General features: G+C 36.9%; 1 protein-coding gene across 1 annotated transcript; it reads right to left on the bottom strand.

The window, feature by feature from the left end:
* Nucleotides 1–1,262: 1,262 nt before the first annotated feature.
* LOC110447602 (zinc finger protein ZXDC-like) lies at nucleotides 1,263–25,260 on the bottom strand. Its single transcript, XM_021493397.1, has 13 exons — nucleotides 23,989–25,260; nucleotides 23,276–23,403; nucleotides 21,474–21,623; nucleotides 18,647–18,736; nucleotides 16,526–16,707; nucleotides 14,229–14,424; nucleotides 13,563–13,737; nucleotides 12,786–13,046; nucleotides 9,703–9,789; nucleotides 9,228–9,386; nucleotides 8,660–8,821; nucleotides 6,981–7,123; nucleotides 1,263–4,142 (listed from the first exon to the last, which is right to left on the bottom strand). The coding sequence occupies exons 1-13, from the start codon at nucleotides 25,211–25,213 to the stop codon at nucleotides 3,984–3,986; spliced, it is 3,117 nt and encodes a 1,038-aa protein (XP_021349072.1). The 5' UTR covers nucleotides 25,214–25,260; the 3' UTR covers nucleotides 1,263–3,983.
* Nucleotides 25,261–27,668: the final 2,408 nt, after the last annotated feature.

Raw genomic sequence — 27,668 nt, 5'->3', positions numbered from 1 at the left:
CTGACACAGAAGTTAACATTCATACATGTAAATACTCTCATACGATTCTCTCAACACACACATAACATGAGCCACCATATACAGGACCATTATATAGTCTTACTGGAATTCATACACAATATCAAAACTGTTCCATCTACAGCACAGGAACTGTATAGTCCTGTATATATATTTACTTCATACTACACAATATAATATTTAGGACCAGTAGCTGAACCTATGTACCATGTGTGTTTAACAGTGGTGTTTCCATGGCTTTAAATAACTTTACAAGTTACCATACACTTTGTTTCCAGGTACACAACACTGTTTTAAAAACCTACTAGTACACATAACTCAAGTAGATGTACAAAACACTGAAACATATTTTTCCAAAGCAAACATCTTGCGAGTGTCAATCTGGTTCAGGAAACTTGCCTAGCTAAGCACTTAAACCATCCTCTACTCCTGAGTTTAGTGCCTACTTCCACTGGTTAATTTTCACTTATTGTAAATAGCACAATGAATCTGAAACACTTTATTATCTTTGCAAAAATACTTAACAAAACAGAAAGTTTTGCCTATACCACCTGTATTTTTGAGATCCGAAAAGTAAACTCAAAAATTACTTGTCTGGCCTAACAATTTTTACATTTTGGTGTAAACACACTTATTTCAGTCCACTTATATTAGAGCATTATCAATTGTTAAACAGAGAATTTGCACAACCCAAAAACTATGCAATAGAAAACAATATACAGAAACTTTGATTAATAGCATATCCATTAATTTATACCACGAAAAGTGCAAAAACTAGATTACTGCTAAAAAAGTATGTTTAAATGTCAGATAATTGTAATTTATTACCTTTACAAAAATATTCTTACCCGGTTATATTCATTTGTAGACATAAATGAACAAAATGAAATTGATGGCCTGTTACCTTATCAGCTGCTTTCCACATACACTAATACTGACATTCAAGTGGTGTCCAGATCAGGTTGTTAATGATTGATAAGATAACCCAAATCACTGAATGTGACACACATTATTGGCTCAGAGTTGACATCAAGTTCATATGAAGAATCATGGTTTGAAATCCAATTTCTTCTGAACTTTAATGTGAAAGGCAGTGTCTTGATTTCAATTTACTGAACTAGGATTTTTTGCCATCGTTTACAAGAACATATCTCTTTAACATGCATCACATTATCACTTTGTACATGATCATGAAAATTATAGCATTCAATTATTAAGTAGTATTTTTATCTAAAATTCGCCCATGTCTTGTAATAAGCCCTCCAAATATTATTGCAGTTCAGTAGAGATGCAAACCAATGCTACTTTTTTGTCCTGTTATAAGCCCATCCCCCTACTTTAGAGTATATGCTTCTTGATTTCATATTTTAAGTATTGATAATATAATTGCATTGTGTCCATGTACTATACATTTTACAGCAACATATTTGGCTGTAATTACGCTAGAATTGTATTTCAAGTCTTTGCAATGTTGACTTTTAATTATATCTGAATTTAAATTCATATGTAATGGTATTACTCTGTAGATATCATTGTCGTAGATTGTAGAGAAGGCCTCAAGGGAGAATAGTTCTGTAACTAATTGAGCTACCTTCTATAAATAAAGCATTATTATTATTATTATTATTATTTTATAATAGTGACCTTGAATTTGGCTTATGACGACAAAAAACAATTTACAGATATAATTCTAAGTGGTTCTGCAATGTCAGACAAGATTTTAGGACCTAAAAGACTTTTTTATCTGCAACCAAAACTGACTAGACCAACAGTCTTACCTAGTCAATTTATCCTCCCCCAACTCTGATCTTGCTAATGTCAGGTTTCACTATACAAGCACAGTCACAAAAACGTCTTTACAAGTATGCAAGCTCATCAAAATCATAAACATTTAAAGATTTAACAGCATTTTGTCTATATATATCTACATGCTATATTTTTTACTTAATTGATACACGCCTATAGGTAATCCCTTATGTTTTTGATACTGGAGTGTTTGTGTGATCAAGGCCAGATTCCTGAACAGCCTCATACATGTATCACCAAAATGTTTACTTCTAACAGTTGTCTCGTGTTATTGAAGGCAGGAGGGGAAGCTTCAAAATGACGCTGATCAAATTGCCCTTATTACAGCTACTTCTTCTGGTGATGCTTAAAGAGGAACTGATAGTGGAAATGTATGTGATAAGGACATTTTAGGCATAGTTAAACATCATATTCATCCAATGCTGATAGATTTGTTCATCAACATGATTTTGTATATATTATAATTTGACAGCAATTCTTAAACTTACAAACATGAATTAAATTTTATGTTGTAAAACATGTTTACCTGATCAAATACTGCTTAATACACTGATGATGTATACATACATGACCTGAGGATTTCTGATCTTAATATTTAAAATCGTAGTATATATTTTAAAAGACAGACTGGTATACTTTCTTGATCTAATTTTGCCTATGCTAACCCGGTAAGGTCCATAATTATTACTGTTTGGTAGGTGTTTCACATCTTATTAAAAACGCAACCGTACAGTACAAGAACTTCTGGCGAGATCACCAACTACACCTGGTAACAGTGTGGATATAGAAAACTAAATAACTAATGCGTAGCCCAGTAGGTTGATCCATGCCTCTTCAAAATCCATTGGTTCAGCCCTCTATGCACATCTTCTCTGCACCGCTCGCATATGTTATGACAAAATAGAAGGCTACATTATTAAAGATATTTCATTTTTTAGGTATACTTTCTTTGAATTTTGTCAAATATATCACACTAGACTTCTTGTATAATCTGTAATCCATAAAGAGCCTTGAGTTTTGTCTTGATATAATCCAAGGGTACAGAGAAGATTTGTGTATAGAGACCAGCACTGTTGATATAATCCAAGGGTGCAGAGAAGATTTGTGTATAGAGACCAGAACTGTTGATATAATCCAAGGGTGCAGAGAAGATTTTGTATCGAGACCAGAACTGTTGAATATTGTGGATGGTTCCATGTCACTTCTGATAAAATAAGAACTACACCAATTTGTTATATAAGTGGTAAGGCTGCTTTAAATATAGCAGTTCATATAAATAATAAATTATTTCATTTTCAGGCTGACAATCTTCAAATTTATAAATTAAAAAAACAAAATATGTTTACAATGTGTCTATCAAATGATACTATATTTATGTAACAAAATCAGAATTTCATGATTTTTCTCTAAAAAAGCTATTCTTAATAAATTGGTGCCATTATGCTTATACTGTTGATATTGACATGTTATTATGCGAGTGTAGTATTAGGAGAACTTCCAAAATTTTGATTAGCACAATAAACAATCCTGTACACAAACAACATCATCCAGTTATCATGATACTGTATAACCTATTTTTTGTTAACACCATCGCTATTTGACATTTCAAACAATCAACTTTTTACTGTGTGGCACAGTATGGGGGTTACAGTAAAGCAACCAAAGATGGAGTTTGGCTGTTATCACATGTGAAAAACTTGACCCGTCTAAGTTTCAGATAGCCACATTACATTCTAGTTAACAGAGTGAATTTTAATTTTCAGAATATTTTATTTACATTAATATTGTATGGCAAGTTAATATTGTAACAAAATCTGCAATAATATTGCTGATTTTGACAGCCAACTTATCAATAGATATGTCTTTATCAATGTTAGCTGGTGCTTGATAATCGTGTTTCACAAAAATGCAAGGATTTGATAATGAAATCCTCAAACATCCTACAGGTACACCACAACATCATGGTGACCAGGCAACCATGTTTGGAAGAACAAGCTGCTATCACAGACCATCTAAGGCTGCAACACTAGCTTATTTTCTTCCAGTAAGAAAATGTGCGCTGTTTCAGGACTTTGAGGATTTTAATATCGAGTGAAACCTACAGACTTAACTGCTCTGAACGTTTATCCTGTATAAATAACGATAAGATCCAGTTAAAACTATTCCAGATCCTTCATGTTAATTGTTGAGCCGGTAACAAACTCCACTGTATGTAAATTATGCTCACTAACATCACTACCGGACGTGTCATTGAGCGATGAAAGGTCAGATCCTAAGGCAGTCTCCTCAGAGTAAAGGTCAGGGGTTGGGGGGTCATCCTGGAAAAACAAGATACATGTACAGGATAATTAATCTTAACATTCACCTGTTATAAACTTTCTTGTTTTAATAAACAAGAGGCCCAGGGCCTTAATAGCTCCCCTGGTATTTTATTTTTCAATTTAAAACCTGCTGAGTACCATACAGGTTTATCAAAGGAGTAAAAGAAACAAAGTTGCAAGAGGAACTACATATAAATAAATCTGTTTTGGTGGGAAAGACACCAAGAAATTGAGTTTCCATGTTATGTCCCAATTTTCCCCATTGGGCCTCACATGCACCTTTTTATACAAATTAAACAAATTTATTTTTTCCCCCCTAAGCATGCTTCAGATCAAATTTGGTTAAAATCCCTTTATTTGTACAGAAGGGAAAATATTTTTCTCTATTTCCCCTATTGGGCCCTGCTCCTCTGCCGGGGGGGGGGGGGCACATCTTCCATTTATAAATGTACAATTCCCTTTGCCCAAAGATTCTCTAGAACAAGTTTGGTTAAAATCCCTTCAACGGTACAGAAGGAGAAGGATCTTTAATGTTTCCTCTATTTCCCCTAATGGGCCCCACTCATCTGCCCCAAAGAAAGGGGTCCACACACCTCAGTTTATACAAAATTGATTCCTTTGTCCCTAAGCATGCTTCAGACTGCATTTGGTTTAAATCCCTTCACTTGTATGGTACAGGGTTCGAATTTAAGCTCGCATACTCGCGAAAAGTGAGTGCAAATTGCAAACTGCGAGTAGAGATTTCAGACACCAGCATTTTTTTGCGAGTGAAAATTTTGGGCTGAATAATCCTCATTTCTAATGGTCGGTCTTTACAAATTCTTTCTTTGACAACTCGCGGTCATTTAAGCGCATTCTTGTCATTCGCCGAATGAATGATTCAGCTTTTGTCATTAACGGAAGTTTACAATCGATACATGTCCCGTGCGCATGTCCGTTAGGAAGTACCTGCACAAATAATGATGACGTTTACCGCATGCATGATGTTTTTCGGTAATCTATTTTTAGTTACTATTTATAGCGCAAATACGATAGGCTTGACTAGTCACGTGGTTGTATTGGGGTTTCCCAAGGTTAAATTTCACAGCTCACTGCACCGGCAAAATAACAAATGGACAAGTTGCTGATGTTGCCCTTAGAGAGTATGACCCAAAACCTGCTGTGACAAGATGGTGGTTGTCGGGACAAAGACAGAAAAGACCAAATACTCTACCATATGGAGCAAGAAACTAAGATGCAGTTTTTATGCTATATCTTAGAATAGCCTGAGCAGGCCAGCATCCTTTCACAGCAAGGTTTGCGTCATGTATACATCCCAATGACCATAATTTAAAATGTCAGTTAATACTGTGTTGTTTTAGAATTTAATTCTACGTCAACATGTCTAATAAAGTTGGAAAAATGCAAATTGCAAGTTGTTTTCTCACTTAGCAAGTAAGAAAAAATACCACTTGCGAAAAAATGCAAGTAGAAAATCTGGTTAAATTCGAACCCTGTGGTAGGAGAAAAAAAATTCACCTATTGGTCCTCACCCCCATGCCCCCAGAGAGGCCACACCCTCCGTTTGTACAAACTTGAGGCTCCTTTGTTCAAAGATGCTCTAGAACAAATTTGGTCAAAATCCTTCTATTGGTTGAAAAGAAGATTATTTTTCATAGATTTACCTATTTTCCCCCTATTTGGCCCCACCCCTCTGCCACCAGGGGGGCCATACCATCCGTTTATACAAAACTGAGAACCCTTTGACCAATGATGCTCCAGACCAAATTTGGTCAAAATCCCTTCATCGGTACAAAAGGAGAAGGATCTTTAATATTTTCCTCTATTTCCCCTAATGGGCCCCACCCATCTGCCCCAAAGAAGGGGGCCCACACACCTCAGTTTAAACAAAATTGATTCTTTTGTCCCTAATCATGCTTCAGACTGAATTTGGTTTAAATCCCTTCACTTGTATAGTAGGAGAAAAAAAATCCTCTATTTCCCCTATCCTGCCCTGCCCCTCCGCCCCAAGAGGGGCCACACCCTCAGTTTATACAAACTTGAGCCTCCTTTGTCCAAAGATGCTCTAGGACAAATTTGGTCAAAATCCTTCTATTGGTTGAAAAGAAGAAGCTTTTTAAAGATTTACCTATTTTCCCCCTATTTGGCCCCGCCCCTCTGCCCCCAGGGGGACCATACCCTCCATTTATACAAAACTGAGAACCCTTTGGCCAATGAAGTCGCCGTTTGTAACATCGCTTTTGATTGGCTGATACAACGGCATAACAATTTCTAAGAGAAAAGAGTCCATCAATAAAAGTGGATTTCCACAGGGATTGTGTTAAGGAGATTATATTATAAGAATTATATTATAAGAATTAACTTGAATATATTTTTCATGTTATGGAGCTATAACACAAAAAAACGGAGTGTTTATTTCGAGTACACTCCGTATTTTTATGTTATATCTCCATAACATAAAAAATATATTCAAGTTAATCCTTAAATAACAATAATTATAAATTTCTTATTCTTAGGGTCTTATTCTTTCAAGAGTTGTTAATATAAGTTGAAATAACTTCTTTCATAATTGTTATAAAATAAATAAAGTTTATACTTAAATTTCTCCATATATAAAAGAATTACAGATATTAATATGATTTTATGAATGAACCAATTTAAACTTTAACTTCATCAAATATTAAAGTTCAAGGCTGTGGAAACCCAACATTATTACTTAAATGGTGTTATAATAATACAGAAAAAAATAATTAGTTTGGTATTTAGCCACATGTTTCTTATCCTAAGTGGAGAGTCAAGTTTGTCAGTCCATCTTTTTGTACATTATACACATACCTGTAACAGCTGGGTCTGTACATATAAAACACCGGTTTCAGGATCACGGAAAGTTATCCCCCTTGATGTCATGCTGTTCGACGGCGAGTACGACACAGTTGAGGTGGGCACATTGAAATTACTCTGTTGGTCATTTGTTGCATCTAAAAAATTCCAACATTCCTTATAATGGATTAATTTCTTATATACATTTTCAACGCAAAATTCTCTGAAATGCTACACATGTAATTCTCTTTACACTATTCTGACATGATACTGATAGTCAAATTATTCACATGTGATTAAAATGATCCGTATTCGAGAATTTGTTACTTAGAAAGGGTAGGCTGCAATCCACATAGCAATGGAATGGATGGTTTGGGAGGCACTTAATTGATACAAGAGGCCCAAGGGCCTTAGCGGTCACCTGAGTTATATCATAGGTACTGGTAGCTTTATTTTATTGTTTAGATGTGATGTGGAAATCAGCATGTAAACTAAGTGAAATCGATACTTGTCATGTCCACAACAAAGGATAATAATTTTAAAATATTGGTAAATTTTCCCTTTGGGGCCTCACCCTAGCCCCTGGGGATGGGGCAGGAATCCCAATTTTACAATGGAATACCTCATTCACCAAAGATGATTCTGACTAAGATTGAGGAATTTCCTACAGAAAATTGTCAAAATATACCCAAAAGTGTTGTTTCCCTATATCAACTATAGTAAACTTTACCCCCTCCCCAAGGGAGAAGGGATAGCTCGGGGGTCCTGAAATTGACAATTTAAATAAAGCCCCTGATGATCTTTCTATCCATGCACTGAAATTGACTGTAGTACCTTTGAGTCTGGAGAAGAAGATTATTGAAATATTGGTTAGTTTTCCCTTTGGGGCCCCATCTTCCTTCAAGGATAATCCTCACCAAGTAAAAATAATTTCCTACAGAAAATTGTCAAAATATACCCAAAAGTGTTATTTCCCTATATAAACTATAGTAAACTTTACCCCCTCCCCAAGACGGATAGCTCGGGGGTCCTGAAATTTACAATTTAAAAGCCCCTGATGATCTTTCTTTCCATGCAGAGAAAATGACTGTAGTACATCCGAGTCTGGAGAAGAAGATTTTAGAAATATTGGTTAATTTTTCTGAAAAACTGCCTGAATGCTAAACACAGTTTAACTGTGATTTCGATATCATACCTTAATACACTAAACACCTGTGATTTATATATAATGCTAAAATGAAGAATATACATTCTACCCCATTCCCTATATCTTCAATAAGTGTTAGTTTAAGGGTTATAAATTATTCAGCATTAAGTAAGCATGTCATCAAAACAGGCATTGTCGAGTAGCTTTTAAATACTGGTATTTATAAATTAAACCAAAACATATTTTGTACCAGTGTCTTATCCTTGAAATATTTTAAATAGAAGAGATTAAGGTATGGAGAATAAAACCTAAACCTCTCAAACTGATACTCAGGTTACAAAGGTTTTATTTCATAGGATTAGAGGCTGGGAAGAGAGAATGGATTCCTTAGACATAGATTGAAGACCAAATTACATAATTACAATTCAGTTGGACATAATATTATTGATTTCTGATCAACAATTTACACATTTATCCTGAATTAAAATTACAAAATAAATTGTGTTCTTTGGACAATAATCATCAAATTTTGTGTAGCCATAGTTACCATGGAATGAGGACTGGTCTGCTCCTACAGAGGACACCTTCTCCCGTAGTAACTGTCGTCGTTTCCGTGCTCTGTCACTCAAGAGATGGTTGCTACGAAAGTCTGTTCGGGCTGATCCACTGTTGTTCTCCTGTAAGACCCTGCCAGGTACAGATTCTGCATCTGCAATAGATCGTCTTAAAATCTTATTCTGGGCAGATGCAATGTATATTTAAATGCAAAATATGATTTAAATACTTGAAAGCTAGAGTATCACTAAAGTAAAGAGAATTCTAAACACAATAATATAAGCAAAGCACTCATTTTTCTATCTGGGACTTTTGGTACCCCCAAGGTTTGCAAAATTCGGGGTACACCAGCAGATTTTGGGGGTACATGTATGTATTTTGGGGGGTACCAATTTTTGTTGTCCTAAATTATGTATTTGTTAAATAATAACAATGAGAAGTGTAATATCCAGGGTTTGTTTTGATTTTGTGCTGGATACTTTGTAAATAATATTTATTAATAATAAAACAGAATTTGTATAGGTTTAAATAGCTGATTTCTGGTAGACAGAAGAACTCACCAGAGGAGATGGCTATGTTTATATTAGGGGTATCCTCCTGATGCTGGTCACAGGATGTTGTAGTTTGATGGTCAACAGAAGACAAGAGCTGGTTCAACACAGCAGGACTTATCTGCTGCATTGTCCCTGCCTCATCCTCGGCATTTGTAATGGTGGCAGCTGTGGATAAAAAGGATGAGATTAACGTTCACAAGCTAGCAAGCTCGGACTGGGCAGAGTAATAGTCCAGCTAAATAAAGTGGATAAAATACCACTTTTTCAGAAAAGAAATTGGTGTCAATAATTTTGTGAAGTCTTGTTTTCAAATTAATATAGAAAAAAGAATTGTTCCAAGATGAATTTACTATTTTGGTAATGTTACTTTTGTTTTAATGCTTCTATAACATAATGTCATGTTGACTTGTGGCTTCAATCTTTGAATATAATAAATTTTAAGAAAAATAAAAGGAAATTGATAGAGTAAAACCAAACTTACTGGTTGTGATGAACTCTGATGGGTCGATGAGTATTGTGTTGGGAGATTCTAGGTTATCATTGGGCAAGGTTGTGCTCACAGAGGAAACTAAAAAAAAGAAGTTCTGGTTCAGAGAATTTCAACTCAAGAAATAAGATTTTCTTATCCATGTACACTCATTATTCTGTTGAATGATTTAAAATATGTAATAATTATTCCAACAAAAGCACACCATCAGTGATGACCTGATATTCATTAATCATCAGTGATGACCTGATATTCATTAATCGTCAGTGATGACCTGATATTCATAAATCATCAGTGATGTCCTGATATTCATTAATCATCAGTGATGTCCTGATATTCATTAATCATCAGTGAAGACCTGATATTCATTAATCATCGGTGATGACCTGATATTCATTATTCATCAGTGATTACCTGATATTCATTAATCATCGGTGATGACCTGATATTCATTATTCATCAGTGATGCCCTGATATTCATTAATCATCAGTGATGACCTGATATTCATTATTCATCAGTGATGACCTGATATTCATTAATCATCAGTGATGACCGGATATTCATTTATCATCAGTGATGGCCTGATATTCATTAATCATCGGTGAGGACCTGATATTCATTAATCATCGGCGATGACCAGATATTCATTAATCATCAGTGATGAACCGATATTCATTAATCATCAGTGAAGACCTGATATTCATTAATCATCATCAGTGATGAGCTGATATTCATTTATCATAAGTGATGACCTGATATTCATTAACCATCACTGATGACCTGATATTCATTATTCATCAGTGATGCCCTGATATTCATTAATCATCAGTAATGTCCTATATTCATTAATCATCAGTGATGAACCGATATTCATTAATCATCAGTGAAGACCTGATATTCATTAATCATCATCAGTGATGAGCTGATATTCATTAATCATCAGTGATGACCGGATATTCATTTATCATCAGTGATGACCTGATATTTATTAATCATCATCAGTGATGACCTGATACTCATTAATCATCAGTGATGATCTGATATTCATTTATCATCAGTGATGACCTGATATTTATTAATCATCATCAGTGATGACCTGATACTCATTAATCATCAGTGATGATCTGATACTCATTAATCATCATCAGTGATGAGCTGATATTCATTTATCATAAGTGATGACCTGATATTCATTAATAATCAGTGATGACCCGATATTCATTTATCATCAGTGATGGCCTGATATTCATTAATCATCAGTAATGACCTGATATTCATTAATCATCATTTATGACCTGATATTCATTAATTATCAGTTATGACCTGATATTCATTAATCATCAATGATGACCTGATATTCATTAATCGTCAGTGATGACCTGATATTCATTAATAATCGGTGATGACCTGATATTCATTTATCATCGGTGATGAACTAATATTCATTAATCATCGGTGATGCCCTGATATTCATTAATCATCAGTAATGTCCTATATTCATTAATCATCAGTGATGAACCGATATTCATTAATCATCAGTGATGATCTGATATTCATAAATCATCGGTGATGACCTGATATTCATTAATTATCAGTTATGACCTGATATTCATTAATCATCATTTATGACCTGATATTCATTAATTATCAGTTATGACCTGATATTCATTAATCATCATCAGTGATGACCTGATACTCATTAATCATCAGTGATGATCTGATATTCATTTATCATCAGTGATGGCCTGATATTCATTAATCATCAGTAATGTCCTATATTCATTAATCATCAGTGATGACCGGATATTCATTTATCATCAGTGATGAGCTGATATTCATTTATCATAAGTGATGACCTGATATTCATTAACCATCACTGATGACCTGATATTCATTAATCGTCAGTGATGACCTGATATTCATTGATCGTCGGTAATGAGCGAATAGTCATTAATCATCGGTGATGACCTTATATTCATTAATCATCAGTGATGTCCTGATATTCATTAATCACCATTGATGACCTGATATTCATTAATCGTCAGTGATGACCTGATATTCATTGATCGTCGGTAATGAGCGAATAGTCATTAATCATCGGTGATGACCTAATATTCATTAATCATCAGTGATGTCCTGATATTCATTAATCATCAGTAATGACCTGATATTCATTAATCATTATCAGTGATGACCTGATTTTCATTAATCATCGGTGATGACCTAATATTCATTAATCATCAGTGATGCCCCGATATTCATTTATCATCAGTGATGACCTGATATTTATTAATCATCATCAGTGATGACCTGATACTCATTAATCATCAGTGATGATCTGATATTCATTCACCATCAGTGATGACCTGATATTCATATATCGTCGGTGATGACCTGATATTCATTTATCATTAGTGATGACCTGATATTCATTAAGCATCAGTGATGATCTGATATTCATTCACCATCAGTGATGACCTGATATTCATATATCGTCGGTGATGACCTGATATTCATTAATTATCAGTTATGACCTGATATTCATTAATCATCGGCGATGACCAGATATTCATTAATCATCGGCGATGACCAGATATTCATTAATCATCGGCGATGACCAGATATTCATTAATCATCGGCGATGACCAGATATTCATTAATCATCGGCGATGACCAGATATTCATTAATCATCAGTGATGACCTGATATTTATTAATCATCATCAGTGATGACCTGATACTCATTAATCATCAGTGATGATCTGATACTCATTAATCATCATCAGTGATGAGCTGATATTCATTTATCATAAGTGATGACCTGATATTCATTAATAATCGGTGATGACCTGATATTCATTAATTATCAGTTATGACCTGATATTCATTAATCATCGGTGATGACCTTATATTCATTAATCATCGGTGATGACCTAATATTCATTAATCATCAGTGATGTCCCGATATTCATTAATCATCAGTGATGCCCCGATATTCATTTATCATCAGTGATGACCTGATATTCTTTAATCATCGGTGATGACCTGATATTCATTAATCATCAGTGATGTCTTACCAGCAATGGCTGCCTGAGCCTCGGCCATTTCTTCGTCCGTCTGAAAGCCCCCAATGAGAAGTGTGGTGAAGTCCATCTGAGAAACATCGCTGTTTGCTGAGATGTGTTGTTTTACGATGTGCTGACGCAGTGTGACCTTGCTGGAATATTTTCTCTGGCATCCATCCATCGGGCAGTGGTATATAATCTTCTCCTCAGACTGTTCATGTTTCTTCATGTGGACATACAGGCTGCTTTTTGCTGTGAATTTCACTAAACAACCTGTGAGGTAAAATATGTTGGCAATATAAAACAAATAATAAACAATTTCAATAGTTTTTGAAACATGATGTTGAGTGGTTCAATATTGAAACGATGTTGACCTGGATCACTCAGTTTGACCACTGCGTGCGGTTAAAGTTGGTCTTTTTTTTCCCATCTGATTGTTGTAATTTGTTGCAAATTCATAAGCACAAATTGGGGTCACAATTTATTGAAAACAAGAAAACGTCTGTAAGACATAAATGCCCCCCGCTCATGGACGTGATGGAACGGACATGGGCAACACTATTTTATGGCGGGGGCATAAAAACTTCCATTGGCCAAATGATCATACTAACATAGATTTAAGTACGAAGCAAAATAATACAGATTTAACTCTTTGGTTAAATCAAAATAATTCTTCAAAAAAGGAACATCTCCCATTTATGGTGCTTGTGCTTTTTTCTGTAACCATTATATGGATTATATGGATTTTCCAAATAGAAATGATGAAAGCAGCTTCCTATATATACGCACCTTCAACAGGACAGGCGTAGGGTTTCTCCCCGGAGTGCGTCATCATGTGTCCTTTAAGATGCTCTGCTCTCATAAAACCCTTATTACACTGTGGGCACACAAACTTTCTCAGGCCTGTGTGCTTTGCCTGGTGACGTTTCAGCTTACTGGCTGTAGCAAATGCCCAACCACAGCCCTGCAAATAATCATTACTCAACTTTATCACAAACAGAGACTGTGCAATAGTACTAACCCCAGCCCTGCAAATAATCATTACTCAACTTTAACACAATCAGAGACTGTGCAATAGTACTAACCCCAGCCCTGCAAATAATCATTACTCAACTTTATCACAAACAGAGACTGTGCAATAGTACTAGAGTTTTTGTAAAACATAATCACTTACAGTCGAACCGTAGTCAGTGAAGCAGAAAAAATGTTCAAAGTGATACACATTACACATTTGATATTTTGGTATCCACATAAAAATTTAATGACTATTTGACTATTAATGATTAATGCAGCTAAATGTGAAGTGTTCCAAGATGTCATAATAAACAGTGTCCCTACCCAATACACAATTGTGGTGAGGGACATAAACAAAATTCAGATAATGAAACTTGATACAATTAGTACTGCTTTCTATAGATTCACCTTTTCTTAAATAAATCTTATGTCAACTAATACCTCAAATCGGCATATGTAAGGTTTTTCTCCCGTGTGACTTCGCATATGCTGTTTGAGCCGACATATTTTGTCAAACACTTTGCCACATCCTTCAAACTTGCAGGTGAGGTCCTCACGCTCTTGGGTGTGGACTCGGGGATGAGAGCCCATACAATGAGCAGAGAAGAAAGTTTTATCACATCCCTCCACAGGACACCTGTGTAACATCAAGTTAAAGGGGCTATTTAGTCAAGTGACAACTTGAAAATTGAGTCGAAACTGAAAATATGTATCTCCTAACAAAAGTTTTCATAGTTGATAATGACCTAACCTGACGCCAAAGTCATGTGTGGTCAGTTTCATCTTTTGGGAAAGCCTGTGATAAAAATGGCTACGACATAAATAGCGCAATATCCGGGCCTTTCAGTGAGAAGTAAACATGTACAGCACTACGATGTCGACCGACAACACAGTGCCAGTTATATGAGTCTGAGTTCACACATAACACATTCTTGAATTTACACAATACATTGCGAGTAAGAATTATAAGTATCATAATATAGAGCTCTAATAAGGTATTTCTGTTCATATTTGGATTTTAATAAAAACGAACAGGTTAAATAAGAGCATACACACACTGAGAGGGTGCCGCAGGGAGAATTTCAAACCGCAAAAAGCATGATATCAATATAGATCACTCGATCATTTATAACGATGTTTGAGATAAAGATCGATGTGGGAAGATGATTTTGATTCAGAATAAATGCATGTACATGTATTCCCGAGAGGCTAGGTGAATAAAGCGAGAAGTTACCTTCTCTCCTCAGCTGGAATGATATTTTTGTTAGCTAGAAATCCACCGACAGCTGCCGCTAAAACATACGGCTGTACAGTTAAGGATTTCTCCATTACCGATTAAAAACGCAAAGAAAACATTGTCTCTTGTGAATGTCTCCACATGAATTGTTCATAAGGAGTATCATACTATAGAATCATGAAGAATTTTGTGACAACATTATTAAAACTAGATGTAACTCGAAGGGGGGCCTTCGTGAATACCCTGCTTTGATTGATCAGGAATTGGTGGGAGTGATAGGCATGTGAATTGGAAGAATCAAGTGAGTTTATATGCTGCAAGTATTTGCACTGGTAAATGATAGTTTGGTAAATGATAACGTAGTAATGGTAGAGGTCACAGTGACCCACATATGGTACGCGACACACCGCCTTCCATGCTTGCACCTACAAACCAAGATTTATAACCGTAGGTGAAATAGTACGGGAGATATGCTCTGGAAACCTTTCTGGCGACATTATGTAGGTCAAAGGTCACAGTGACCTACACATGGTACGGGACACACCGCCTTCCATGCATGTACCCAGAAACCAAGATTCATAACCTTAAGTGAAATAGTACAGGGGATATGCTACGGACGGACGAACGAAGCAAACACTATATACCCCCGACTTCGTCAAAGCAGGGGTATAAAAAGTTACTTCACTAAATTGTACCTTTAAGTGCTGTTTAGTGTTGACATACTGTATACCATACCTATTTTTTTTTTCTTCACACAATTTACATGGTACAGATAAACAATAGGCCCAATGTTTAAAAGTCTTTCAACCCAGCATGCTTCTAGCAAACTATCATTACCCTGGACCTTTATGTTATACAGAACAAATCATTTAAAGATTTAAACATATAGTGACCCCTGTGACCTTGAAAATGTACGAAGGTCATTAATTTGCACAAACTTGGTAGCCCTTCATCCCAGCATGTTGCTGGCCAAATATCATTATCCGATGCCTTAAGGTTATTCAGAAGAAGTTGTTTAAAGGTTTGAAGACATTTGACCCCTGTGATCTTGAAAGTGGGTCAAGGTCATTCATTTGAACAAACTTGGTAGCTATTTATCCCAGCATGCTACAGGCCCAATATCAGTATCCTGGGCCTTTTGGTTATTGAGAAGAAGGTGTTTGAAGATATTAACACATTTAACCCATGTGACCTTGAAAGTGGGTCAAGGTCATTCATTTGAACAATTTGGTAGCCCTTTATCCAAGCATGATACTGGCCCAAAATCAGTACCCTGGGCCTTTTGGTTGTTGAGAAGTAGTTTTAATGAAAAAGTTGACGACGGCTGTACAGACATACGGATGCCGCACCACGGCATAAGCTCTCTTGCCCTTCAGGCAGGTGAGCTAAAAACATAAATTTGCTCTGTTTTCATTTAATCCATAAAACTCAAATTCAGTGCTGGTCTAATTAACTCTCGTCACATCAATTAAGCTACCAACATGATAATAGTGTGCCCTACTTGTATGTTTTCTCCATGCCACTGTGGCACTTCATATGGAGGTCAAGCTGTCTCTTGGTGGGGAATTTCTCCTCGCACCCCTCTTCTGTACACTGCTCCACACATGGACGTTCGTGGAGCCGTTTATGGGAGTTCAGGTTATACACCGTGGTAAACTTCTTGTCACAGCCATCAATGTCACACTAGAAAGTTAATACATATAAAACAATTTATGTTACGAGATATGTTTTTACAGCTTACTTTACTTTGCTTGAACAGCACAGCTATGGATGTAAGTCAGTTGTACAATGTATTTTTAATTCTATCAGGTTCACTGTTCTCCCCAGAATGTTTTGAAAGAAGCATGGTATTTCAATACTTCTGTTAAAGCAGCACTCTATGTAAAATCAAAGCAGCATGGTAACTTTAGATTTACTATAGAAAGGAAATCGATATCTGGATTCAAGAGCTTGGAATTAGCGCCTGGTATATTCCAACAGAAGCACACACTTAACTCTTAGGCTGCTACGCAAGGCATATGCCGTTTCTCGGTAGCCAGGAAGTGTGAAGTTAGGTTGTTGCTATATATACCGAACCCGAAAGCGTATAGTAGAAAGCTTCTGATTGGTTGTTTTGTCATTACTTTCGATATTCCTGGCAGTGTACCCTAGTAATGACCAATGGTGTACGAGAGAATTTCAAATTGAAAAAAAAGTCATAAAAAGGCGGATGTGTAGATTGAAGCGATGAATATGATGGTAAACATTTATTCTCCAACGCCATCTACGATGTTAATAAAGGTTTTGAAGGGTTTGACATAGTTGATGTGGAAATACTTTGGTGTAACATAATATGTAACTTTCCAATGAACTGCTTTGTGCCCTACGCAAACAGGAAAATATCGGCGGACCGAGGCGCACATGTCGTCTGCAGGTGAGGCCGAATTGAACATTGACACGTTTTGAGACGATTTATTTCTTCAAACTATTTATCTATGATTTAATCATAAACTAGACCGTAGCTAAGATATATCGATATGCCGACTGTTACAGTAAATATATTGAATGACGACCTGAAACCTGCAGCAAATCACATGCAATTCTTGATGAAATACCTGACCTTTTTACCTGAGAATCTCCGTGTAAATGTACAGCGTCTTATGTCAAAAATGAAGTTTATAATCTCTGTTATCATTTTCCAATCACATTTGCGGACAAAAATAATTTTAAAATGATCTTTCTCTTGCTTAAATCCGATTAGTTAAAAGTTTCACCTTTTCTTTCCTTTATTACCACCTGTACAGGTAAATACTGAAGCAACTTTAGAATTGAAAACGTTAATATAAACTAGAGACAATAACGGCCAATTTTCATATAACTTTTTTTCACATATAGCATTTTTTTTCAAGTTATGCACATCTGAAAAATCAAGTAAATTAATTTATATTTCAATAATTAATTCAGCAGTGGTGTCCCTTTACATTAAAATCAATGTAGCAGCCTAAGGGTTAACAGCGCAAGACCTACCTAGGGATGCTTCCAGTCAAATATGGTTGATATCCATCTCTTAATTCCAGAGAAGTCGCTTAAAGCAATATAGCCAAATAACCTTTTTGGCACGCCCCTTAGGGTCAGCCCCAACATTTGTACAATTTTGAATCCCAGCCTCCCATGAATGCTTCTGACCAAATAGGATTGATATCCATGACATAGTTCTACAGAAGAAGTTGTTTATAGCAATATAACCAAATTGCCCCCTTTTGGGGGGCCCCACCCCTCAGCCCAACCATTTATACATGGTTTGAATCCCCACCACCTAGGGATGCTTCCAGTCAAATTTAGTTAAATTCCAATCAGTGGTGAGGAGAGGGAGTCGTTTGAAGAAATTGTTGACGGACGGACAACACGGTATGGCATAGGCTCACCTTGGTCCTTTGGACCCGGTCAGCTAAAAAAAGTGACATAATGCTCCTACAGATGTATATTTACAATATAATCCTTTTTCCCCTGGTGAGACTCCCCATGTCGTTTTAGTTTATATAGTGTTGTAAACGCCCTATACTTACAATATAATCCTTTTTCCCCTGGTGAGACTCCCCATGTCGTTTTAGTTTATATAGTGTTGTAAACGCCCTATACTTACAATATAATCCTTTTTCCCCTGGTGAGACTCCCCATGTCGTTTCAGTTTATATAGTGTTGTAAACGCCCATTCACAGCCTGGCTTAGAACACTGTCAAATAATGGTTATATTAAGCATGTGAAACAATATGTATCGCGGAAATCGTATTGGAGATGATTATTTCAAATTAGCTTCAATACACACTTCAGTGATCTAAATTAGGGCGGCAACGGTTAGAAAAAATGCCACATGGATAATCGTATGTGCTTAACCGAACCGGAACTGGGACTCAAGTGTTCTCCCCAGAATGTTTTGAAAGAAGCATGGTATTTCAAAATTTCTGTTAAAGCAGCACTCTATGTAAAATCAAAGCAGCATGGTAACTTTAGATTTACTATGAATATATAGCAGAGAAGATCTAGGATAGCAACATGGCAAGGAATTATAGGAGCATGGTGCCATGCTGCAAAAACAGCCTGGGGAGAACACTTGCATTTTGTACAATGAAATACGACCACCAATAACTCTTTATTTTGATAAAAATAATGATCAATTAATTCATAAAATGCATATAAACAAAGATAACTCAATACTTAGGCCTAGTGAATACAGTTGTAAAATGTTGCAAATTCTCAAAATCGTTATAATGAATAACTCATTTGGGTTACATATTGCTAGTGTCCTGATAGGGCAATTTTCGTAGTTTCACTAAATACACACAGGTGATGTCAACACTATGAGCACATATTTCTGCGCACCACTTCCGATCGGAACACGGACGATAGCTGTCGGTGAATGATAAGTTACATTGTTTAACAGAATGTTAGTCGATATTTTGTTTACATTCAAAGTTGTTGACTTTACATGCACTCGATGGTAAAGCAAGTATATCGAGTGTTTTCGAGGTCTGTCAAACAGCAGTCAGGAGAGACATTTCTGACCAGGAAAATTAATATTTACCTACCTTTGGGACGGTTTTCCAGTACGTGGATTTGCTAACTCGTAACCGAACCCCAACCGGGTTACCGGTACTTAGTTTAGACCAAATAAAAATATATGTGTGTTTCCTGTTTTGACTCCAATAAAAATAGGGTAGGTGGGTAGGAAAAACATTTTATTTCATTTTTTCATTTTATTTTCTGGTGTCAGAGAAAATCTCCTGATTACCTCTGTGAATGTTAAAAATATGGTATTGTTTTCATAAAGCATGAAAGGTACCAAATATATCATTTTTGATTCGTGTAAAATAAATACACATTCAGTTTTTGTGTTGAGCAGGCTCAAACAACACATTGAAGAAAATTATTATTTGACCCACCTAAATGTTTATGGAACCAACCGTAATTTACAGTAGTGCTACCACCAGTGTGTTACATTTCTAAACTATCCCTACAGCTGGACACTAGTTTTTAGTAATCCAAACTCCACTGATGTTCACCAGTGTTATGTTCTCTTTTGTATTACTGATACTTTCTGTTCTCGATTTCCACTGCCTCCAGTTCAAGTTAATTGAACAACAAAATAAGTATATTTATATTTACACTATATTTACAACACAAGTTTTTTTAATCTGTCATAAACTATACAAGTATTCACTATTATGAACTCAATCTCTCCACTTCAAACTTAATTTATGAACTGTAAAACTGCAGATCTACAAACTACAGCTAAAACTACTATTATTACTCACTTCCTAATTCTCACTTTAATTCTAACTTTCTAACTCTCTTGACCTCTCAACTCTCTCCCTATAACTCAACCTCCTTCCTCTTTACCTCAATTCCCCAACCCAACTCTCTTCTCCTTCGACTCCTAAGCTACCTTACTATCTGTCCCTTAGCAAAATCCTGCTACAATAAAAATGTTTGATTCATTAAAATTGATGATGCATAAATCCTGCTAAATTTGACTCTGGTGGTCAGCATCAGCTTGAGGCACAAACACTGACATCACAGACTGGACTCGGCCCACCTAGACTACAGACAGTCCCACTAATCTACAGATCCCAACCTATCTCATATATAACCACAATTATCTACACTGACATCACAGTCTGGACTCGGCCCACCTAGACTACAGAGCCCCACTAATCTACAGATCCCAACCAATATCAGATATAACCACAATTATCTACACTGACATCACAGACTGGACTCGGCCCACCTAGACTACAGAGTCCCACTAATCTACAGATCCCAACCTATATCATATATAACCACAATTATCTACACTGACATCACAGACTGGACTCGCCCCACCTAGACTACAGACAGTCCCACTAATCTACAGATCCCAACCTATATCATATATAACCACAATTATCTACAGCTACTTACTACTGTCTTCAAATAAAACTCTGACCACACTAATAAAATGCATAACAAATTGTATGTATACTTTGAACAATTAAACAGCTTATATATGCATTACAGTGACTGTGAAAAACCAATAACATGTATTAGGGTTGGCATGAAAAAATAGGGTCGGTCGGGAAACGGGAAACACAGGTATATTTTTATTTGGCCTTACTCGTTACAGCCCTAATGTATATAGAACTCCTCAAAAGAACTATGAGGACAGCTGAACAAGAGAATAAACAGTGCTAGCCTGTCGTCAGGATTAATGGGCAAAGTGTTTGATGAATCAATGACCAAGATAGTCCACACAAAAACAACTAATGACTGGTAAATGCATGCAGGACTGTGATATTAGATAAACAAGCTGGCACATTTTAACTTTCCATAGACTAAGAGACCATATTTTGAATGCCCACAGGCCACTGTTACTTTCAAACACTGTAGCATGGACCAATAACACCACGACACCTTGAAAGTTCTATGTGATTTACCTTAAACGGCCTTTCTCCAGTATGTCTCATTTGATGGACTCGGAACTTGGACAGTTTTTTGAAGATCTTTTCGCAGCCCCTTTCCCCACACATATAGTACTTCCTGGGTGCTCCTTGACCTGCCATTGACCCCATATTGACATCTGGTAGCTACAAATTCAATGAAAATCCAGGGGTGTCAAAACAATTTTTAAGTTACTTGCCCGACACAAGTAGACACCAAAAATCTACTTGCCCCACTTTTTCACTCTTATTATCATTAAATGTGATTTCCATAATGAGTGTAATCAGTTTTCAGTGTGATAAAGGAGAAATAAAGTAGCTTCATAGATTGTGCATATATTGTAAAATGTTTTTGATTTTCTTTTAATTACCAGCAGCAAACGCTTACACGCGAGCACATTTCTGCACACACCTGTCTATTTGCCGACATTTTACATAATTATCCATGAGATTTACACAAACCTTCCAAGTAATGATTAGTTAAGGATTTTACATCCCTGCCCCTGAAATCATTTGTGATTTCTTTTTAAAGTACAGAAAATTTGCCACAACCCTTATAAATCTTGCCCATAAATTTGGCACAACCTCTTTGCAATTTTATTGAAAAATTAAAAGATCTTATAAAAACTGTCTGTCCAATGTCTGATAATCTATGATTACAAATTTTACAAGTCCATCGAGTCATAGAAATCTGAGTTTATTTATTGATGTTGTATAAGCCTGTCTAGTGGGGCATCAGTCTGATGGCCTGGGCCAGGATCGGTGTATATACATCAGTCTGATGGCCTGGACCAGGATCGGTGTATATACCTCAGTCTGATGGCCTAGACCAGGATCGGTGTATATACCTCAGTCTGATGGCCTAGACCAGGATCGGTGTATATACCTCAGTCTGATGGCCTGGGCCATGATAGGTGTATATACCTCAGTCTGATGGCCTGGGCCAGGATAGGTGTATATACCTCAGTCTGATGGCCTGGACCAGGATCGGTGTATATAACTCAGTCTGATGGCATGGGCCAGGATCGGTGTATATACCTCAGTCTGATGGCCTGGGCCAGGAATCGGCGTATATACCTCAGTCTGATGGCCTGGGCCAGGATCGGTGTATATACCTCAGTCTGATGGCCTGGACCAGGATCGGTGTATATACATCAGTCTGATGGCCTGGGCCAGGATCGGTGTATATACCTCAGTCTGATGGCCTGGGCCAAGAATCGGTGTATATACCTCAGTCTGATGGCCTAGACCAGGATCGGTGTATTTACCCAGTCTGACGGCCTGGGCCAGGATCGGTGTATATACCTCAGTCTGATGGCCTGGGCCAAGATCGGTGTATATACCTCAGTCTGACGGCCTTGGCCAGGATCGGTGTATATACCTCAGTCTGATGGCCTGGGCCAAGATCGGTGTATATTCCTCAGTCTGATGGCCTATACCAGGATCGGTGTATATACCTCAGTCTGATGGCCTGGACCAGTATCGGTGTATATACCTCAGTCTGATGGCCTGGGCCAGGATCGGTGTATATTCCTCAGTCTGATGGCCTGGGCCAAGATCGGTGTATATTCCTCAGTCTGATGGCCTATACCAGAATCGGTGTATATACCTCAGTCTGATGGCCTGGGTCAGGATCGGTGTATATACCTCAGTCTGATGGCCTGGCCCAGTATCGGTGTATATACCTCAGTCTGATGGCCTGGGTCAGGATCGGTGTATATACCTCAGTCTGATGGCCTGGGCCAGGATCGTTGTATATACCTCAGTCTGATGGCCTGGGTCAGGATCGGTGTATATACCTGCTGCAGATGAATCTGTGGAGCGTGCTGGATGACATTGCCACTGATTGTTCCTAGCGGTGATGACATGAGGATCCCATTCTGTAAGTTCAACTTTTCATAGTCAGATGTAGGCAGGATCAAATAACCTGAAATGGAAAGATATATCTGTATGTCAGCATCAATCTCAAAGTTAGGAAATTCAATTTTAAAATATACATAAATCGAATAGGCTCTCTCTGGGCTAAGTTCTCCCCATTTGGTTTTACTATTGATGAATTGCTGGTCCCTGGGTCTTCCTGCTTGTGGAAATTCGAACAAGCTTGTCACACAAACATGATATGATGCAAGTTTTGTTTTTTAAATAAAGACAACATAAATCTTCCCTTTGGCTGCACTGATATCAAAATATATATTTATAAGACCTTTTATTAGCTTTGATGAAATTAACCTCAAACTGCAGGCATAGTCAAAACTGTGCTTTCCAACAGTCTACAACACTTCACCATGTAATGACAAGTTTGAACTATGACAGATCATGTGAATGTATTGTGCAATTGCAAGAAATTTAACATCAACTTTAAAAATATCTTTTCTAATATGTATACTTTAACAAACTGAAATGATACATTAAAAGTTTATATCAGGGTTGTGAATTAATTGCGTAGATCTCTAAATATTGTATGCATGTGTTTAAACACAGTTCTGTTTTAGCTTTAAAGTGTTGTAACAACCTGTTTGAACTGGTGCAACAACGTCAGTGTCCATCTGCTGGGCAGCTTTCATTTGTGCAGGGTCTGCAACCACATGCTGAAGTGCATTTGGCCGTGAAAGTGGCTCCAACGCATTTGTAGCTTGTGTCAGGTCTGCAGTGTTTATGTGATAAAGCTGTTGGCCTTGGTTTGTGTTGACTAGAATTTGGGTCGAATTGGACAGTTTGTCGGTGGAAATAGATATTGTAGCAAGTTTTAGGTTACCCTCTGATGGAACAAATGCCTCAGCAGGTGTTACAATTTGCTGTGACATAGATGTCTCAGCTTCGCCCGACTTCTGCACAACAGACACACTTTGATTTGAGGTATCAATATCAGCTCTATTCAAAAGAGAAGTGTCAATTAACTTAGCTTTTCCATCTAAAGTAGATGGCAATGTTAACTGGCACTTTCCAAATTCACTTCCAATGTCTTTTAAAGTTGAACCATTTTCAATATGAACCACTTGAATAGCATCGCTCTTAGGTCCAACTGACTCCTCAAATTCTATACCCCTATCAGGCATGCTTTCTAGTTCCTGAGGAGTCATCAAAGTATTGTTTCTGTCAGAGTCTAATTGTAACCCAAGATTCTGCACGTGAAGCTGTTTGCCCTCTGACCTCATGTCGAGGCTAATTGGGTTTGTGAGTTCATCAAGTGCATCTCGGTGCTGTGTCTGAAGTATGCTGACATTCGACACACATATGGCGGGAACGGTCAAACCGTTCGCCTGTCCCTCGCAAAGCTGGCGTGTAAAGTTGAGGTCTCCATCTGAGAGGGGAATGGCCGCACTGTCAGTTTCGGGCAACGACATTGCTCCATCGTCAGGCAGCGCGTCGCTGTCAAAAAAGTCCCCGACGCTACCGTCATCCTGATTACTACTAGTAATGTCGAAGTCAACCGTTTCTAAATTTCTACAACGCGATTTCAACCATTCGGCATTATTTTCGACGACTGCTCTCTCGTAACTATCCAAGTCATCATCGGCCGACAAAAAATGTAAGTTATCTTCGGCGACATTTTTCCCGTCGATTCCGACGCCATCTTGAATGATCTGACCATCTTCCGTAGGCTGGATTGTACTCAAACCTTCATTTTTCTCTCTAAAAGTATCACCTAATCCAATGTTTACATCCAGCCGACTTTCATGTGGTATTCCATGGGGGCCGCCATGTTTTTGCCCAACCAGTCCCCCTTCGCACGACATGTTAGGGCCCCGTTCTTCACATCCATATGGGGTTCGCCATTACTGTCCAAAGCGCAAAGGACTCTGACGTCACGAGTTCATGAACCCGAGAGACTGCGAATCACAACCAATGAAAACGATACATTATTGTTAGTCTGGGAGCCTTTGAAATCACTATGGAATATATATGACATGTCTGTCATTCAGCGTAATGTCACAGTCTCTATCATAATGTGGTAGTGCAAAGTAAAAATGCATGGTAAAAAATACTTTAATGAAAAGCTAGAAATAAATTGGTCTGCATTATTTAAATGTCCCATAGTTTATAATTTATTCAAATGCGGATCGATTTCTCAGTTTTTTACACGTTTACTTTTCTAGGTAACACCCCTCCCCTCCATCACCCACACCCCTCCCACCCCACCTTTCTTTCTCCACCCTATCTTTTTCCCTTTCCCCAAAAGCACATACAGCTGTACACTAATTTTGTTGTAATAACTTGTTGTCCGATCCATTTGTATATTTGTACAATAAAATATGTTTAAACTAAACTAATCATTTGTTTATTTATTTCTATTTCCTGTGATAAAGGATTATTAAAGATATACGAATCTGTTAACAATAAAACTAATTGGAATAGGCATAAAACAAAGGTGTAAAGGACTTCCCACCCTTCGTAATACACATTTTATTCTTGTCGTATTTTCGTTTCGTCATTTCCGTATTGCGTATCGGGCATTCCATTACCGTAGTGTAAATTATAGTAACACCGGGTAATAAACAATAGTACACGTGCGTGACGATGATATATGTCACGTACTTCAGACATAAAGCTTATGATACAAAGACATTAATTAACTCATGGGTAGACACTGACATCAAATCAGACGACTTCAAAAAGGTCTTATATGAGGCGCATGGAATTCAGACTGATGTGTTTTGTTTACCAACCGCACCTGTACGTACCACGTGCTAACAGTAGTTCACAAGCTCTTGGTCGCTACGACTTTTGTTGTCGAGCGAGTTACCCTCTGTCAGATAAATCACAAATGCAATAACAATAACTCTGTGACAATAGTGGTTTGTAAAATATCAAGATCCCTATAAAGTGTAAGTGCATGTGCGTACACGTGATAACGGCATACCATGCGATAGCCTATGGTTACCTATGTACCTGACATGTATACCTATGTACCTGACATGTAAATACACCATGTGATAGCCTATGGTTACCTATGTACCTGACATGTAAATACACCATATGATAGCCCATGGTTACTTATGTACCTGACATGTAAATACACCATGTGCTAGCCTATGGTTACCTATGTACCTGACATGTAAATACACCATGTGATAGCCCATGGCTACCTATGTACCTGGCATGTAAATACACCATGTGATAGCCTATGGTTACTTATGTACCTGACATGTAAATATACACCATGTGATAGCCTATGGATACATATGTACCTGACATGTAAATACACCATGTGATAGCCTATGGTTACATATGTACCTGACATGTAAATATACACCATGCGTAGGCGGGCTATGGAATGATGTCCAAAGTGTTCATGATTTGAGCGTGTTGAATTTGACAAACATTCATTTTTTCGGTATTTAAAAAAAAAATCCCAATTATCGGAATGATTAGATTTTCATAAAATCACCTCTGCATAGTGACATAACCATTATGTTATGTGAAACTTTCATTGAATTCTGCTGGCTTATTGCGAAAGTTTTTAGGTAAAACTTTTTTCTATTAGAGTTATTTCCCTTTGACCAATGGAATCCCGTGCTCGCTTCTAAATTCTGTTCAGTTCAAATATTTGATTTTTTCTTTTCATTTAGTTCCTTTCCTAAGTCTTTCTTGTAACACTAACAAACTTAACGACAATATAAGTATTTTGATTAAAAATATATCACCTAACTGTCCAAATTGTAACGCAAACGAAGCAATAGAACATGTTTTTTGGCACTATCACAAACACAAAAAACATGTTTGTTGGCACTATCACAAACACAAAAAACATGTTCTATTGGCACTATCACAAACACAACAAAAATGTTCTATTGGCACTATCACAAACACAACAAAAATGTTCTATTGGCACTATCACAAACATAAAAAACATGTTCTATTGGCACTATCACAAACACAAAAAAAATGTTCTATTGGCACTATCACAAACACAAAAAAAATGTTCTATTGGCACTATCACAAACACAACAAAAATGTTCTATTGGCACTATCACAAACACAAAAAATATGTTCTATTGGCACTATCACAAACACAAAACACATGTTCTATGGGCACTATCACAAACACAAAAAACATGTTCTATTGAGACTATCACAAACACAACAAACATGTTCTATTGGCACTATCACAAACATAAAAAACATGTTCTATTGGCACTATCACAAACACAAAAAACATGTTCTATTGGCACTATCACAAACACAAAAAAC

Source organism: Mizuhopecten yessoensis, unplaced genomic scaffold (genome assembly GCF_002113885.1).
Source record: "Mizuhopecten yessoensis strain PY_sf001 unplaced genomic scaffold, ASM211388v2 scaffold3525, whole genome shotgun sequence".
Lineage (NCBI taxonomy): Eukaryota > Metazoa > Mollusca > Bivalvia > Pectinida > Pectinidae > Mizuhopecten > Mizuhopecten yessoensis.
The sequence above is the reverse complement of the archived record's forward strand: the minus strand, read 5'-3'. Positions and strand labels throughout refer to the sequence as shown.